The following is an 18,509-nucleotide window of genomic DNA, read 5'->3' as shown; positions in this document are numbered from 1 at the left end:
TGATATCGTATGGCCTCTATCATCCAAACTTTCTTTAATTAACTGTATTACTGGTTGAGAATTTCAATAAACATTGTAATAATTAGGCAGCCAGCAGTTTATCTTCACACATTTCAGTTGGCTAGGTTCAAGTTGAGTTGGTACTAGAATCATTAAGCTTCATTACGTAATTGTCTTTAACCGCAGCCACTGGATCCAGGAGCAATGAATAAAAATGCATCTCCAGTGTGCTCACTGACTCCCAGCCACAAAAATCAATGCTAACAATAGAATATGCTGAACTTCAGTTATTGCATCAGCATTTCGGATCAGCCCTGATCTCTGAGGAACTGCTTACTCTGAAATTGTTTGGGATACTGCCTTTTTAAATTCACTTCTGCAGTGTAGATGGTGCAAATCCTGTACATAATGTCAGCTTGAAATACTCTAGTCGCTATGCAGAACTGTGTTTAAGGAGGCCCATTTGCTGGTTTTAATGCTGGTAGCTTTGCTGAATATTGGGAGTGAGTGCATAATATTGTTAACATTCATCTGGGAGCTCTGATTGTTTTCACTGAAATGTAGGCTGGTACAAGGTGGAGTTGTGAAGAAGCTATTGATTTTTCCCAACAAAGGGAAGTGCTGCTGAAAAATCTCAATTACCCACAAATTTGTTATTCTTCAGAGGTTAATTGGTCCACTCTTTGGTGGATAATCCCCTGAACTTTATTTATTTTAATAGGGGTTCTTTGCATTTTTAACTTCTTTCTGACCGATGTCACATAAATTAGGTTAAAAGAACACTGCTATGATTTGACTATAATGAAAAGGAATTTTGGATTACCTTTTTAAATATATCCTTTCTTTTGACTGCACCTTTACAGGACAAGGAGTTTCGTATAAGAATTCTGTTGCCAGAACAGAAATGTTTGCGAAATGCAAGGTATGGTTTTTTAAATTTTAATTACAGCATTTGTACTGTTTTGATATTTGCCTCCTTGGCTTAGTTACAAAGCTCCTGAAGAGTTTGACCTAACCTAGGCTGGCATTTTAGTGCAATAAATGAGGGTGTACTGCATTGGTAAGTACTATCCTTCAGTTGGTCTTAAATTGAGGCCCATCCAAGATTCAGTGATCTTCCTTTTTTAAAGAAAATCTTGTATATCTGTAGCACCTTTCACTATCTGGGGCACAACAAAGCAGATTTCAGTCAGTATACCTGTGTACTGTTTTGCAGCGTCAACCATTGTTATAATGTAGGAAACATGTCAGCTAATTTGTACACAGCAAGTTCCTAAAAGAGATAAAAACAAGCATGTGAGTTTGTTAGGTAAGGAGTGGAGAGGGTGCCAAAGAGAACTGTGCTGTTTAAATAATGATATGACCTCCACTTGAGAAAGTAGGAGGAGTCTCAGTTTGATGTCTCATCCGAAGATGGCATCTGTGCAAGCATTCTCTTCATGGTGTATGCAGTCCTGGCATACACAATAGTATTCACATTTCAGGATTGGGTGATGAACCTACATTCTTCTGACTTGTGATGACATAATTCTATTGAGCTGTCTTTGGTAACTGAAGAATGCTTAAGTGGTGGAGAGCATTCATCATGTTTTGACCTCTGATTTGCCCACCACAAATATGACTAGTACTGTGCCAATTGGCTTTCACATTTGTTTATAGCCATAGCAACTCCATGAAGGCTGTGCATAAGGATTAAGACATTTCCATTAATACAATAAGGTGCTGAATAAATCTTTCTGTTTAAGACCATAAAATGTTTTGGGTTTATTTATAGATGGTGTGATGCTACTGTGACTTTAAGAGGTGTTTTTAGTTTTTTTTAAACAAAGAGAGCCAATTCAGTAAACAGATTGAGAGACCTTGGATTTTATTTTAATATAATGTAGAAGTAGCCCAAACATGTGGATTCAGGCTCCCACAGAACCAGGGTTTTAGTTTAGCTTTCAATAATTCGCAATTTGAAGCTGCCATACATCACCCCCTTCTGTAGCAAAATGTTTGAGTTCTCTGTCTGCCAAAAATTTCTCTTGATGTTCTTTCCAACTGGATTGTATGTGAGACAATTTATTTTACGGAATTTGCCTTTACCAAGGATATGTTTATGAGGTGTTACTATATTGGAACAGTTGCTGTTTAGTAGTTAAATAATTTATTATTGTACTAAGTTTGCCAACAGTTAAAGTTAGATCAGTTTTGTTTTTGTATTTTATTTGTAGAGTAAGAGTAAAGTGTGATTTGCTTAAAGCGAGTAATGTAATCATTCAAATTATATCTGTAATATTGCACCTTACATTTGCCTTTAAATAAGAAAAAGTTAGGGTCAAAGCTACCTCCTTGGTATACTTGAAGGGAGTTTGGTCTGGTCCATAACAGTAGCCTCTAGGATCTTGCACCAAATCTAGATTATGGAAATATCCCCGTTGCAAGACACCTAACAGATTAATCCTCTGTCAGAACTGGAAACTGAAAGTCGAACAAACGTTTTAGAAATGATGGGATGAAAGAAAAATGGGATGGAGAGGGTGTCTCAAGATATTCCAAAGCAATGTAGTGTTCCAACCCAGGGTAAACTCTTCTGCTTAATTTAAATCAGCAACACAGAAAAGATTTATCCCATGCAGTAATCGGTGAAAATCTGAGAGGCCAAGAACTATTTAAAGTAAAAATGAACAACTTTATTTCTTAAAGTATAACAGAGAATGATTGACCAACAACCATTTACAAATCCTTCTTTTAACCAATCTTTTAACTTCCCCTTCTCCAATACTAGTCCAATAAAACTCCCGATTAAGATTTACAAAACTAAACTTCTTATCTCAAAACCAGGCAGCTTTCCATTCTTCTCTGTATTGCAGTCTTCTTTTCTTCTTGGGGATTCTGCTTCATAGGTTACTGATCAATCAAGGTACCTTTAAGAGAGCTATTTTTTCAGGCAGTCTTTACATGCTGGTGGCTTGGCAGTTCTCCTCCAAACTGTTCAATCTTTTCCAGTCGTAAACCCCCCAAAACATGGGATTTTGTCATTGGCTTTTAAGTTTGTCAATATGCTAAATTCAAACTGTATTGAAGTTTGATATTTTTGGGGGTATATTTAAACTGATTGGCCTAATTTAAATCTGTTGTTTGTCTCCAGGCAACCAGCAACCCAGCTACTCCATAGCTGGACCACAGAGAATCATAGAGGTGTAAAGCATGGAAACAGATTCTTCAGTCCAAGTCGTCCATGCCGATCAGATATCCCAACTCAATTTAGTCCCATGTGCCAGCACCCGACCATATCCCTCCAAATCCTTCCTATTCATATGCCCATCCCGATGCCTTTTAATTGTTGCAATTGTACCAGCCTCCACCACTTCCTCTGGCAGCTCAGTCCATACACGCACCACCCTCTGTGTGAAAACTTTGCCCCTTAGGTCTATTTATATCTTTCCCCTCTCACCTTAAACCTAGGCCCTTTAGTTCTGCACTACCCCACCCCAGGAAGAGATATTGTCTATTTATCCTATCCATGCCCCTTGTGATTTTATAAACGTCTATAAGGTCATCCCTCAGCCTCTGACGCTGCAGGGAAAACAGCCCCAGACTGTTCAACCTTTCCCTATAGCTCAAATCCTCCAACCTTGGTAACATCCTTGTAAATCTTTCCTGAACCCTTTCAAGTTTCACAAGATCCTTCCGATTGGAAGTAGACCAGATTGCATGCAGTATTCCAAAAGTGGCCTAACCAATGTCCTGTACAGCTGCAACATGACCACCTAACTCCTGTACTGAATACTCTGACCAATAAAGGACAGCATACCAAATGCCTTCTTCACTATCCTATCTACCTGCGACTCCACCTTCAAGGGTCTATGAACCTGCATTCCAAGGTCTTTTTGTTCAGCAGCACTCCCTAGGACCTTACCATTAAGTTTATAAATCCTGCTAAGATTTCTCAAAAGCACCTTGCATTTATCTAACTTAAACTCCATCTGCCACTTCTCAGTCCATTGGCCCATCTGATCAAGTTCCCTTTGTAATCTGAGGTAACCTTCTATGCTGTCCACTACACCTCCAATTTTGGTGTCATCTGCAAACTTACTAATTATACCTCTGTTCTTGACTACTATTGTAAGGTTTATCTTCCTGTGGACTGATAATGCCTTGATGAGTTACCAACTCATGCACTCTTTTACCGAAGTGATGAAGCCTGTATGTCGATGTATTTCTTGTAAAATTCTGCAATTTGTAACTTGAAAATTACAAAATTTGTATTCTTTTATTTTTATGCTTTTAATCTCTTGAAGACTTCAATGCAGCTGGCAGTTAAAACAAGTCTTGCGAGGATACCAGCACATAGTAAAGCAGGTAATGTGCAAAATAATGACTCCAGTAGCGTAATAAAAATTTAGAGGTACTATAAATTGTCTTTGAATGGAAAAATGATATATTTGAATATAATTTACCTTACTAAAGAAGAAGTACGCATTTACAAACAAAATTGACACCATTAATATGAACACAAGGAACAGCAGAAATTAATAAGCATGGAATTTTTCAGATTATAGCAGGTTAAATTAGAGTATTTTTTAATGACATGTAATTGTGCTGCCAAGCTTTTTGATCGACTTGTGAAGGCTGAGGTGTAGTCCACAAGTGAATCAAAACTAAATAGCTACTTGAGAACGCACTATTATTAATTAGATCGTAATACTTAGTCTGAAAAATAAACCAATGTATTCAATGTCTTTAGCCAGAAATTGTAGCTAGGTGTTTGTAGTTCATCTTTCAACATTTCTTGCTATTATTTGTCAGCATAATAAATGGATGCAACATTGTCTATTTGTTGGTTAAGCAGCACTAATCTCTTCAGTTCACACACTTTCCTATTTATGTTCAGATATCAGACCACATCAAAGTAGACAGTTCATAGCCCTGAGACAGTAATGCTATTTCTATGTAAAGATATTTATCTCATTAAAAAGGAAAGTTCTGTACTGATGAGTAACTGTATTTATCAAAGTCTGTCAACTGACTTGTCTAAATCATGTAATGAATTTCTGTCTGGGAAGGCATTGGAAACCAGAAAAGTATTACTGGTATTCATGTTGTTGATTTATTATTCCCCCCACATATGATAACAATAAAATACATATGGAGCAGGAGAAAAGGCAACATGAATATTAGATACTTATAATCCAATCAAATCTTGCACTGTATTGCACCATCAGTCACTGAAAGAACATTTGACCATTTTCCTTTTCTCCACCAGAGACTGCAACACTGCTCTGACTTGGTCAGTTTCATGTTGGAATTTAAGACTGTTTTGGTGAGTACAAGGGGTGGGACATAAGGAGCAGAGCTGTATAAAACTGCATTTTTATAATTTACTTTTTTTTTCTTAACAACTTGATTAATCAATTCTATACTCCAGCCAAATATCTCAGATTTTGCATTCTGTTGAATGCAGGGAAGAAACATATTATTCTCATTCTAAGCTTTGCTGCATTTACATTTCACTGTATAACTTTGGGGATGCATTTTAATACCAAGTGCATCTAAATTGGGAAATTCATACCATTACCATTGTTTTCCAAAAAATATCCATGTTTGAATGCATTATAGATTGTCAATATATTATCATGGCTTCCACTCTTGAAACATCTTCATCATTCCTGGAAGAAAGTTTCACATGTCACATGGAAACATAGATGGGCCAATGGGCTGACGAGTGACAGATTGGGTTTAATTTAGATAAATATGAAGTGCTGCATTTAGGAAAGACAAATCAGGACTTAATGGTTAGGTCCTGGGGAGTGTTGCTGACCAAAGAGACCTCTGAGTGTAGGTTCATTGTTCCTTGAAAGTGGAGTCACTAGTAGAGAGGATAGTGAAGAAGGCATTTGGTATGCTTGCCCGTATTGGTTAGTACGTTGATTATAGGACTTGGGAGAACATGTTGCAGCTGTACATGACATTAGTTAGGCCACTTTTGGAATGTGTGTGCAATTCTGGTCTCCCTGCTTTAGGAATGATGCTGTGAAACTTGCAAGGGTTCAGAAAAGACTTACAAGGATGTTGCCAGGGAGAGACTAAATAGATTTGGAGCTATTTTCCCTGGAGCGTCAGAGACTGAGGATTAGAAGTTTGTAAAATCATGATGTGCATGGATAGGGTAGATAGACAAGGTATTTTGCCCAAGGTTGGGGAGTCCAAAGCCAGAGGACATAAGTTTAAGGTGAGAGGGGAAAGATTTAAAAGGGACCTAGGGGGCAACTTTTACTACAGAGGGCGGTGTGTGTATGGAATGAGCTGCCAGTGGAAATGGTGGAGGCTAGTTCAATTACAACATTTAAAATACATCTGGATGGATATATAAGTATGAAGTGTTGAGAGGGATATGGATGAAATGCTGGCAAATGGGACTAGATTAATTTAGGATATCTGGTCAGCATGGGTGAGTTGGACCAAAGTGTCTGTTTTTGTGCTGTGTATCTCTGATTCTGTGACTGATTCCAAAATCATCTTGTCAATTTTCAATCTTCATAAGTACTTTTTTAAAAGGGAGGTATGGTAGCCAGTGAGATGTAGCAGCAACTTTCACCACATTACACATTCCTAATTGACTTGCAAGTGATATATTTGTTTAGCTGGCTGGAAAGCTCTTTGCAAGTTACTACTTTTGTAATCAACATCTTCTGTGTTGAGTAATGAACATTTCGCAGATGCTGCAATTCCATATAAGGCCATCCCTAATTTCTGAATTATGAATTTGTGAGATCAGCTTTGTTATTTGATCAATTTGTGATTTATTGAGGAAGATATTTAAATACAAGCAACATAGATTAATATAGTCAAATAGATAATTTTAAAAACCTGAAGCATTTCAGGTGAGCAATGGACTATATGCTTTTCTTAATTTGGATGCAGGTGCAGTAAGAGATGCATGCAAAGTTCAAAACTTTATGGAAAGTCTAAGTTGATGTTGTAAACCTCTGGAAATTTAGAATCCTATAGTAACTGTATGAACCTAACCAAATTCAGCCATGGGTGCTCAATAAGTATTTAATCTGATTAGTAAAAGCGGGGATTGTTTTAATTTTTGTATATTGGCTGTTTTTGGAAATGGATACTTCTAGTCCATGGAACATCTGAAGTGAGTAGGAAAGAACTATTGAACAATATGTTTCCTATGCAGTGACATATTCTTTGCATTATTGTCACATGCTGATAAATCTGATTGGTTAAAAGAGCTTTCTGGTTTTTCTTGACTCCTAATTGTAATGAGTTGATATTGCTCCCTGCTGCAATTGAATGCTATATGAAAAGGAATCCATGAATAAAATTTGACAACAGGACCTATAATTGAAAAATTAGAAGAAGTCTTTTGTAAAATAAAACTAAGTTTGCTGAAAATGTGAGCAAATTGTTTAAATTCCTTTAAAAGGTTAAATTTATCGCATTTAACTTAAATGAATTATTACCTCTGATTAATGGCTGGTGATTTGCTTTGAAGGTTTTGCCAAAGGAACTTGCTCCTCGGTGGCCCAAGTTCACCCAAATTGGAAAACATTTTTCTTCTTTTCCCTTTCCCCTCTGTTGTGTAATGCCTCATCAGAAGGCTCAGCCAAGAACACTTGGGACAGTTGCAAATCTAAGTCTGTGAATTATTTCATAGTATGAAACACATCTTGAAAAAGCGCTGTGTTTTGATCAGTAATTTGTATATTTTTAAAATATGCTTTCTGGCTTCACTCGAACTTGCACAATTACTCAGCTATAAAGCTGAAGATGGCCACATTAACAATGAACTCTCTTATCTATTTCATGGCAAAGAGTATTGAAACTTACAGAATTAACCTCCTTGGAACTGGAATCATCCCTTGTGATTTTCCACACTTGACTTACACACTTGAGTATGTAGCTTTGTTTAATAGGAAGGCAATGCTGCATGCACAACTTGGGCAACTTACTAAAGCAATTATAGTGGCAGCAGTCATTTAAAATGAATTTATTTTGTCTTATGTAATTCAGTTTTTCACCAAATGTCTGTTACTCTTTAACTTGTCATCACGATACCTACTAAAACTATAATAAAGCAGAAAATACTGGAACTATTTTGCAAGTCTGGCAACATCTGTGGAAAGAAAAAACAAAGTTAGCATTTCTGATCTGATGGAATGTCATAGACATGAAATGTTAACTTTGTTTTTCTCTCCAAAGATTCTGTCAGACCTGCTGAGTATTTCCACCATTTTCTATTTTTACTTTAAATTTGTAGCATCTGCAGTATTTTGATTTCTTTTTTGTCTCCTTAAATTGTAGTCATTTATTGAAACATTTCTTTTACTCATGCAAGGTTCTCAAATTATGTTAATTTGAGAAATCTTGAAATATTGAAATATTGGGCTGATGTAACTTCACTTCAGCCTCATGGTGAATTTTTGAGTTGAAACTATATTGGTTAAGATAAATGTATTGATGGTATGGGACTGTTAAACGAGAATAGCAGTGTAAAGTGGACTTACCCATGAAAAGAAAAGTTAATCAAGCTCTCAATTTTGCCTCCTTTTGCATCTCCCTTTTTAAAAATTTGAATAGAAGATTGACTGGAGGTAAAAATTAGCGATGTGAAATGGATGGTCAATTTCATTCTACCAGTTTTACACTCTAGCACAAAGTCTAGACCTTTATGACTGATTAATGTCCCATTGTAATTTCTCCATGTTGTATATCATTAAAAATAAAGGGCTGAATTTTACAGCAGGCTTCAGGATCCTGAAGTTGAGCTTAAAAGTGGGCCCTTAGCTTGGAGACGCGACCATTATCTCCTAAAAGGCCACCTGTAAAATTGAGCTCTTCCAAAATTCGACTTCCTATCAGCCTGTTGATTTGCATTGGCTCCCAGTCTGGTTTGACTTTAAAGATTTTCAGTGACAAGATTAGAGTGGTGCTGGAAAAGCACAGCAGGTCAGGCAGCATTGGAGAAGCAGGAAAAATTGACGTTTAGGGCAAAAGCCCTTCATCAGGAAATTAATTCCTGATGAAGGGCTTTTGCCTGAAACGTCGATTTTTCCTGCTTCTCGGATGCTGCCTAACCTGCTGTGCTTTTCCAGCACCACTAATCTTGACTCTGATCTCCAGCATCTGCAATACCCACTTCTGGGTACTGCAGATTAAAGATTTTCATCATTCTTTTAAAATTCCTTCATAACTTAGCTCCTCCTGATCTCTAACCTTGTCCAGCTCTTCACTCCTCAGTGATATGCGCTCTCCTTCAATTCTGGCTTTTTTCGGTCATCCAAAATCTTTAATGCTCCACAATTGCATGAACCTTCAACTCCCCTGATTCTAGGTTTTGGAATTCCCTCTAAATTTTTTTTGACCTTCTAAGCTTTCTGCCTTAAGTTTGATCCTTAAAACATCTTGACCAAGGTTTTGCTAATGTGTCCTGATAACCACCCTGTGAGGTTCAATGTCACAGTTTGTCCTGTAATACTCCTGTAAACAAACGTTGTGGGTTCAAGGCACTTTATAAATTTAAGTTGGTAGACATGCCATGTAGTCTTTTTTTCAGTTGTGCATTCTTCTTTTTTTGAGTGTAAACTTCTTCAGTTTGTCACTCATTTCTTTAGGTTTGATGCCTCATATGAAGTGGGACTGGTTCTGCCAGTTTCTTTTGAGATCTTCTGAAGAACTGCTACAATATTGCTGCAAAGTATGCCATCTAGCAGCCAAATCAAGAACTGAAGTCACTCAATGAAGGCTGCCAAGTTTGAATGCAGAAACTATCATGTAAGAGCACAAGGAAATGGAGTAGGAGAAGGCCATTTGGCTTTCGAACCTGCTCTGTCATTGAGCTGAAGCACAACTGCTCAACCTCAGGTCAATATTCCCATAGTATTATTCAATTCCATTTAGTATCTATTGATCCCTAACATGAATATACTCAATGAGTGAATATCCATACCTTTGGGATGAGAAGACATTTCTTTGCATAGCTCTAATAGCTAACCCTTTATTTTGGACTGTGACCCCTAAGACTCCCTAAGCAATGGATAGTTTGCTTGGCAGTTTAACGTGCTATTATGGGTTTATCATTGAAGGTTTCTATAAAGTTGCTGTTCACCTCAACTCTTTGAAGGCAGAAAACAATTTCTATATTTTTCAATAAATGATTCCAACAACGATTGCCTCTGAAGCAAGATCACTTGCTGACTCAGTTAAATAGTTGAAGTACTTTACTGTGAGTAATTAAGAAATTATGGAGTATAACAAAACATAATAATTTCAACTTGTTTACTGCCTGGTCATTCTGTCAACCCAGTGCACTGCATTTTTGTAATCTATAAAATTTAGACTGGTGTGGTAAATGTGTTGTGGATAATTACTGAAGAATGACTTCTTAATTTTGTAGGAAATTGCATTAAGGAACAAAAATGACCTGGCAGCTCCTCCTCCTCCACAATATTATGCACAGCTTATTAAAGAAATTGAAAGTTTGGGTTGGGATAAGTAAGTTGCAGTTTCTTTCAATTCCGTTATTATGATTGAATTCATGCACATTTATAACTATAACATTTCATTATTATTGTCTGTGTAAAACACTTATTTCTAATTTACTTGCGTATATGCTTTTTAAAAGAAATATGTGTGTATATATGTACTGATCTTTGCCACGACAGTTGAACCGATTGATAATGAAAATACAAATACGAGGAATAGTCCGGAATATTCTGTGGAGGAAGAATGAAAGTTAAGATGTGGATTTTTCCCAGTTTGAGTGATAAAGAGAAATGGCTGCAAGTTGTGAGACAACTGCGAAAGGAAAATGAGATTCTCAATGTTGAGGATAGAAAAGTCTGACTTCCCTTTTGAGGGTTCAGTGGCAAATTAGAATTGTGCCGGTGAGTGGCAAGAGTCCCATTTGCCTGCAAGAGCTTCTCATTATTATTACACTTCACCTCATTTATATACAGTTAAGTATTTTCTGAGGTGCCAATGAAAAGCTTGATGGCATCATACCCTGACTTAAAATTCAGAAAAATTACGTAGCAGCTGCAGCTTATTGACATCTGTTCTCGCCTCCTTCTTGGCTAGTAATCCCCAATGCCTCAGAGCATGCTCCATGGGCAGTGACCGCGTGCATTATTTCTCCATAGAAACCTTGCCCAGCAGAGTACCAGTCTCTCCACCTGATCATGATGATCTCAGATTCCCTTACAATACAGTTCAGCCCTTCAATAGTATACTTTGGAGCTTATCGACACCTTGCATTTCAGTATTGCTTCCAGGTTGCTTTGCACTGCAAAGATACACACCCATCTCATGCATCAGAACAGGGTGCACCTCTGAGCTTTTACTTTGCTTTCTTGGCTCACTCAATTTGTGCTTATTTGGATGCCAAAGACATCTCTGGCTTGCATTGCCTTTTAGAACATTGGTGCTATGTTCAGAACTTAGTCTGTTAGTAGTTCTGTCTTGCCTTGGTTTTACTACACAGAAAACTGGGCACTGGTATTTGCCAGCACTGAAAAGTCAAGTGGAGGCAAGGTAAGATGCTGTATGCTACTGTGCTATGTCAATGGCTCACCTGTAGTGTGCACCTGCAGTTATTGGCATTCACGCTACTTCATCAAACAAGCCTTCATCCAGTGAAAAGTGACTGTGGTTAGTTGAGAGTGGTATCACAGTCATTCAAGGGCATCATCTGATCTCAGTGCAGGGGTTGGCCACTCAGCAGTTTGGTATAATGAGGGTTCAGGGAATTTTCTCCTTATACTCTCGTGTCACAATCCGTTTCTAACCAGTCCAGTGACTGGTGGAAAGTCAGTCAGGGAGCTGGATAGAATTCGGTTCAAGAGCTGCCTTCCCAAGTCAGCCAACGAGTTGGACAATAGTCATTCCAGGAGATTTGAGCTTTAATTGTCAAAGGCTTTATTAGGGGACAGTTTTATCTTGGGGAAATTGGAGAGCTTGAGTTTGTGGATTGGAACCATTGTGCCAGAGTGGAGAAAGGGCAATCACAGTGAATGGGAGCAATCCTTGACATATGTGTTCAATGGCTGCCACTACTCTTGACTCGATGAGGATAGCACTAGATCATGCTGTTGAGTGTGGTTGTGTAATTACGCTGGGGGCCAGGGGAATATTGGCGGCAGGACCAGTTAAATAGGAGAATTTGAGAATGTAGAAGGCTTACAGCTAATAGAGTTGAGAGGACTGCAGTGCAAAAATAAGATGATGATTGGGGCTGGGCACCTAGATTAACAGATGGAGTGTGACATTACTTGTGCCACATGTATCTGAATAAGGCCTAATATGTTAGAGGTGTGTGTGGAAGCTTTCAGTGACTTCCATGTCCTGTTGTATCAAGGCTGATGTTAAAGTCGACTGCAACTTGCTGCATTCATTCATTGTAATTGCCTTAATGGATCTAGCCACAGCAGGTGTTGTCATCGCTATGGCCACAGTGGAATGAAGGAGCAGAGAAATTGAGGAAGAGCAAAGCATCAGCAAACGCAGGGCCAGCAGCAACCTCTAGTGGCTGTTGAGCAGCCTTAACATCAAGAAGATCCCTTTAGGTAGCAGGGGAGATTCCAAAGGATAAGATTAACAGACTTTGCTGTCATATCCTCCAAATGAGTGGCACGACTGAATGAGGTTTAGAGAGACTATTACTGAGTTGTGACATCTGCTGGAACAGAACTTGTGACCTGAAGGAGTAGTGGCCAAACTATCCCAGTACTTGTTAAGTGGACACTTATGATTACGTTTTTGGAAAGACAAAAATGTTGCGGATGCTGAAAGTTTGAAGCAAATACCGATTTGCTGGGGAAACACAGCAGATCAAGCAGCATCTGTGAAGAGAGAAACAAAGTTAATATTTCAAATCTGTAATGATTCTTCAGAACTCACCCAGTCTGAAACATTGTGATTCTGGATGTTTGAACATTAACTATTTCTCTCCACAGATACTGTCACACATGATGATTCTCTCCAGTGTTCTGTGTTTGTTATTAAATTTAATGTGATGGACTGCTTCCAAAGATCCACTGTTTGGGATCTTTTCAAGCCTCAACCCACGAGCACAATTTGTGCAAAATCAAATTGCTTCATTTTGTTTCCCTGTGATGAGGTCATTGTGACACCCTGGGCTGTAGTCTATGCTAACATTGCTGGCTTGCCCATGCAGGGCACTACTGACTTTACACTGAGAACCATATCTCATTGTGGGTGGCACGGTGGCTCAGTGGCTAGCACTGCTGCCTCATAGCATCAGAGACCTGGGTACCAGCTCTGGCAAATGTCTGTGTGGAGTTTGCACATTCTCCCCGTGTCTGCATGGGTTTCCTCCCACAGTCCAAAGATGTGTAGGTAAGGTGAATTGGCCATGCTCAATTGCCCATACTGGTAGGTACATTAGTCAGGGGTAAATGTAGGGGAATGGGTCTGGATGGTACTCTTCAGAGGGGCGGTGAGGACTTGTTGGGCCGAAGTGCCTGTTTCCATACTGTAGGGAATCTAATCTAAATGAGGCAGTAATTTCTTCATTGCCCAAATGGAAACATTTCCTATTAGCATCCAAAGCATCTATCCTCATTACTTTCACATCTTGGATACCTTTGCCAGAAACTTCGGAAACTGCCATGATGTCTATATCCTTTAATTGTTGGGTTCCTGCTTCATGCCAAGGACCAGATACCTTATCAGGATGGTTCTGGTATACCGGAGCTACCTCCAACTCCTGTGGCCAATATCTATATTACACAACACCCTGACCAAGACCAAATGTGATGCATTCTCCTATCTGGTCTGTTGTAATGGACTGCCTCCAAGTGAGTTTCCAATGCTCTGGGGCATTCTTGCATTATACTCTGAGTGGATTTTTTAAAAATATGTTTGTTTGTGGGATATGGGAATCACTGGTTGACCAGCATTTATTGCCCATCCCTACTTGGTGGTGAGCTGCCTTTTTGAACTGCTGCAGTCCACCTTCTGTGGCTTCACCGACAATGCAATTAGAGAGAGAATTCCAGGATATTGACTGAGTGACAGTGAAGAAACGGTGATATATTTCCAAGTCTGGATGGTGAGTGGCTTGGAGGAGAACTTGAATGTGGTGTTACTCCCATGTAATCACATAATCCTTGCATGCTGAGCTCAGCACAACTAGAACAGACAAGGAGGAAAGGTGATGAAAATTGAAGAGCTGGGAAAGCTGCAATAGTTTTCCAAGGTGGAAGATGAGGATGTTGAGAAGAAGGAATATCACCTTCAGCATGATGGAGTGCATCTAAATTTTCTTGTACGGATTCAAATGAGTCTATAGTCTTCTTAATCCCAACTTCAGTGGTGAGAGTTCTAAATTTTCACCATACTTTGTCCCAAAAAATGCTTTTTGATTGTTATACACTAGATCGTAACTGTTTCTGAACAGAGCCCAAGTTAACCATACTATGTAAATTCTAACTCCATTGATTATAAATTCTCCAAATTGATACAAGTTCACACCTAATTAAACTCTCTTTAATATATCCAGCACCTGCCCCCTGTTCTGTTGGGTCTCGTGCATCTCTTCTAACCATGGTTTAGATGGTAACAGTTCTTTTTCATTATGTTTGTCTATATTGTCTAAAAACAAATGCTCCTGTTTTCTTTCTTTGAATTAAAGTTCCAATAGTCCTATCTCCAGTACATCCAACTGTTTCTTTGAGCATGACCCTTTTCTTTGTAAAACAAGTTATGGGTGGCACAGTGGCTCAGCAGATAGCAATGTTGCCTCACAGCACCAGGGATCTGGAGTCGGTTTCCCCCCTTGGTCAACTGTCTTTGTGGAGTTTGTATATTCTCCCAGTGTCTGCGTGGGTTTTCACGGGGTGCTTCAGTTTCCTTCCACAATCCAAAGATGTGCAGGTTAGTTGAATTGGCCATGCTAAATTGCCATGTTAGGTGTATTAGTCAGGGGTAAATGTAGAGAAAAAGGAATGGGTCTGGGTGGGCTATTCTTCGGCGGGTTGATGTGGATTTGTTGGGCTGAAGGGCCTGTTTCCACACTGTAGGGAAGCTAATCTAATCCAATCACATAGCTGGACACTGCTATCCACCTATTTCAGTTTGGAAATTTATTCATTTTTCAGTATCTATTTTAAAACTGCAGCATTGACCTCTGTCTTTTTCCATTTGTACATTTTATTGAGTATACATTATCTCATAGTGATTTATTATAAGTGTAGCACTCAACGGGTATTGATGCTGAAACCGTTTTTTTTAAATTTCATCCAGTAGTTTCATCAAGAATGGGAGTTTCTGCTATTAAGGCATTTTTTACTACTCTGCTGATCCTTCTTGCCTCCCAAGCCAAAGAGTCAAATTTACCACCCTTTCCCTTAAGAAAAATCAGAGATTTGCCTGTACTGGAGAATCCATCACAGATTTACCTAAGAGGCATCACTAAAGCCAACAGGTTTTATGTTTGTGGTATCTCCCAATGCTGGAAACTTGATAACACCATTTATGCTCTATTTTAAATTTTCTTAGTGTTTTGTTCACCAAATAATATCTTCCATCTTGGGTCTTCTTGTTGTACTCAACTCTAATTCTTCAGAACTGACATCTCGCTTGAGTGCCCAATTAATTCAGCTGTCTAATTGTAATTCCTTTATTTTAGTTTTGAATGCTGCTGCACGTTTTTGTGAGGTCCTACTTTGACTAATAACAATGAAGTTAACATTTTTCAAATAAGAATGCTATACAGAGTGATATTCAATTCATGCTACCTGATTTCAAATCTTAAAAGCCTTAGAATACTGAATTCCAATTTTGAATTCTGTTTTAAGCCCATTTTTGACAATGTTTTCAAATTTGCTGCTCTAAAAAAAATTATCCGTGTGTATATTAAAGATGCTTGAAAACTAACCCTTAGTATCAATAAGACACGGAGGTTTAACTGAAGACAACACAATTTTACTAATACAGATCTTCCTGAGGAATACCAAAATCTACAGGCATCATTTAGGCCAAATCCATATGTATTTAAAACCCAGATTGTCCGATTGCATCGGATGCCTCTTGGAGGATGAAGAAACTCTTCCTTCCTTCTTGAGCTGATCTCCCTGCCGAACTGCAGGTATAATATCAATTGATTTACACTCCCAAGCAATTGTTGCTAACAAAGCCAAGAAAATTTTCAAAATTGATAGTGAATTTAATGATATCGAGGTCCCCAGTTTTCTTCAAAATCTTGTGCCACTAGACTTGCATTAACTTTGTATGTTCCATCAGGGGACACTTTTGTTGTGCATATACATCTCAGTGATGGAGCTGGTTGTCCCTTATTTGTTAGTGTTATTACCCCAAATTCTCTTCAGCTTTGTAATTCTTGTTGTTTGACATCATGTATTGACTTGACTTCTGGATCGTTTATGAACCACATGAGCTTCTGCTCCTGATGGCGTTCCTGGTTTGTACTATATTTCTTAACCTTGTTATACTGTGCCCTCTATCTTGCTGCTGTTTTTCTTTGTGCTCCTTTTAATATGAGATTTTTCAATGGTCATAATATTTTTCTAGAGGCATGTTTCCTTCCAGATCTACTGCTTGAGTTTACAAACTTGCTGTTTGAGTTTTATTCCCTTTTTTAATTTCTGTACTTCATCCGTTGACCTAACCTGTTCCTCTCACCCAACTTTTATATTTTCCATGCTCATATTTATTCATATTTCTCCATTGTACTGCCCCTTCTGGTAAATATTGCATGTCATTACCCACTTTTGGAGTTGTACTTTGGAGCCATTAACCTCCTATTTACCATCAGAATTGATCTGTTTATCATTGGACAAGCTGTCTGTTGTGGTATTTTGATGCTTATTGCTGTGTAACATTTGGATTTGGGAGATTTCAATCTACAAAGTTGTAATCCATACCAAACAACCTTGGAGAGTATATTTGAATAGTTGCATTCCTATACTGTAACATTATTATTCCACTTTCAACAGTAACCTTCCTGCGCTTCTCCAGTCTTTAGGCCTCGCCTCTTATTACAAACCATACCCTGCTGATCGAAGCTGGTTTCCAATGGCCTTACATTGTGTCTTAAGGCTTTCTGAATTCTTTTTAAGACTGGAGCTTACTGAAAGCCTTTCAGCCTGCATGCAATACAATCAAATGCTCAGAGAAAGTTGAGTCAATTATAGCCCCTGCCCAAGCTGGGGACTGATCACTTATTACTGAGAACCTTAGGATTCCTTTCAAAATTTAACTGATATGGGCTTTTTTCTCCAATCATCTTCAAGAAATTCTTAGCACGGGCAACCCACATTGGTACAGGTGATAATTTACATTTTGGACGATTCACCAAAGTATTATGAACTATTTTGTCTGTTACTGCATGGTTCCTTTAACATAACCCATTGTTAAATGGTTTTCTTGCTGCCATATTCATAATTATATTAATATTTGTATATACATATATAAGCTCACCATTAGCCAATTAATTTCACAAATAGTCTACTTAATTTTAACACCTTTCACTTTATCTTCTAATTTACTACCCCTGATATCAATGACACTTTTTAACTTCTTTAGTGAAGAGGATATATTCCATTAAAGGGATCCTGATTGTATTACCTGTAACTTCAAACAACAATGATTTTGTCATTCTCCATATCCAGCTTCATTTGTGCTTGCTTCATTTGTGGCCTATATAATAACAATGGTACTTCACTGGACACTACATCAGTGCTAATAAAATGATTGATTCCCCTATCTTACAATGAATAACCATTATTTTCAAAGATTTAGTGTGTTGTCATCCCCAAATCTGATGGAACTCTCCAATTCCCTAACTTTGTCTCTATCCTTATTACTTGGAGATTCTAGGTAGCATTTTAGCCAGACTATTTGACACACTGTAGACATGTATCCAGTGTATAATACTGCACAATTGAAAGACTCTGCCACCAAACATTAATCACTAGGATCACATTAATCTTGTCAATACTACAATGGTTTTTCTTTGATTTGTATGTCCATTGTTCTCTGAAGCTTCCCTTTCATGCTTAGTTTGGATTACCCTGTTGTACCATTGGGACAGTTCATGACATTAATAATTTGGATTGCACTTGAAACATTGGCTACACTCTAAGCATTTCTGGGGTTCATTCTCCTATTGTAAATCACAAATTCACTTCACTACTCAAAATGATCAATTATCAAATTATCAATAACATTTCTGTTCTCACTTTCCATGAGTTTCAGTTCTTATTTTGGCTACCTGTGACTTGTACGTAGACAGTTTTAACATTACATTCTCCATTTCCTGTCATTTCACAGATTTTTCCTTTTGTTCTGTGGACACTGCTGGAGAATAACATATTTCTCAGAATTTTTTTTTTAAGCATCCAGCATTTCTTTGAGTAGCGTATGTCTATTCACAAATTTAACTCCTCTTAAACTGAGAAGTCTGCCCATACTTGTTAATTTGGTGGAAAAACACAACTCCTGCCAGCAGAGATTGGGGAATTTCCAGT

General features: G+C 38.1%; 1 protein-coding gene across 5 annotated transcripts in view; it reads left to right on the top strand.

Moving 5' to 3' along the window:
• Positions 1-18,509, top strand: part of fancl (FA complementation group L) — an 84,188-nt gene that overhangs the window by 27,529 nt on the left and 38,150 nt on the right. For all 5 annotated transcript variants that reach the window (XM_072580976.1, XM_072580977.1, XM_072580980.1 and 2 more), the window contains 4 exons: positions 864-922; positions 4,287-4,347; positions 5,252-5,308; positions 10,397-10,494. In XM_072580976.1, coding sequence (XP_072437077.1) covers positions 864-922; positions 4,287-4,347; positions 5,252-5,308; positions 10,397-10,494 — 275 coding nt within the window. The remainder of the gene's footprint in view (positions 1-863; positions 923-4,286; positions 4,348-5,251; positions 5,309-10,396; positions 10,495-18,509) is intronic.

Source organism: Chiloscyllium punctatum, chromosome 11, assembly GCF_047496795.1.
Source record: "Chiloscyllium punctatum isolate Juve2018m chromosome 11, sChiPun1.3, whole genome shotgun sequence".
NCBI lineage: Eukaryota > Metazoa > Chordata > Chondrichthyes > Orectolobiformes > Hemiscylliidae > Chiloscyllium > Chiloscyllium punctatum.
This window is presented reverse-complemented; position numbering and strand designations above follow the sequence as displayed.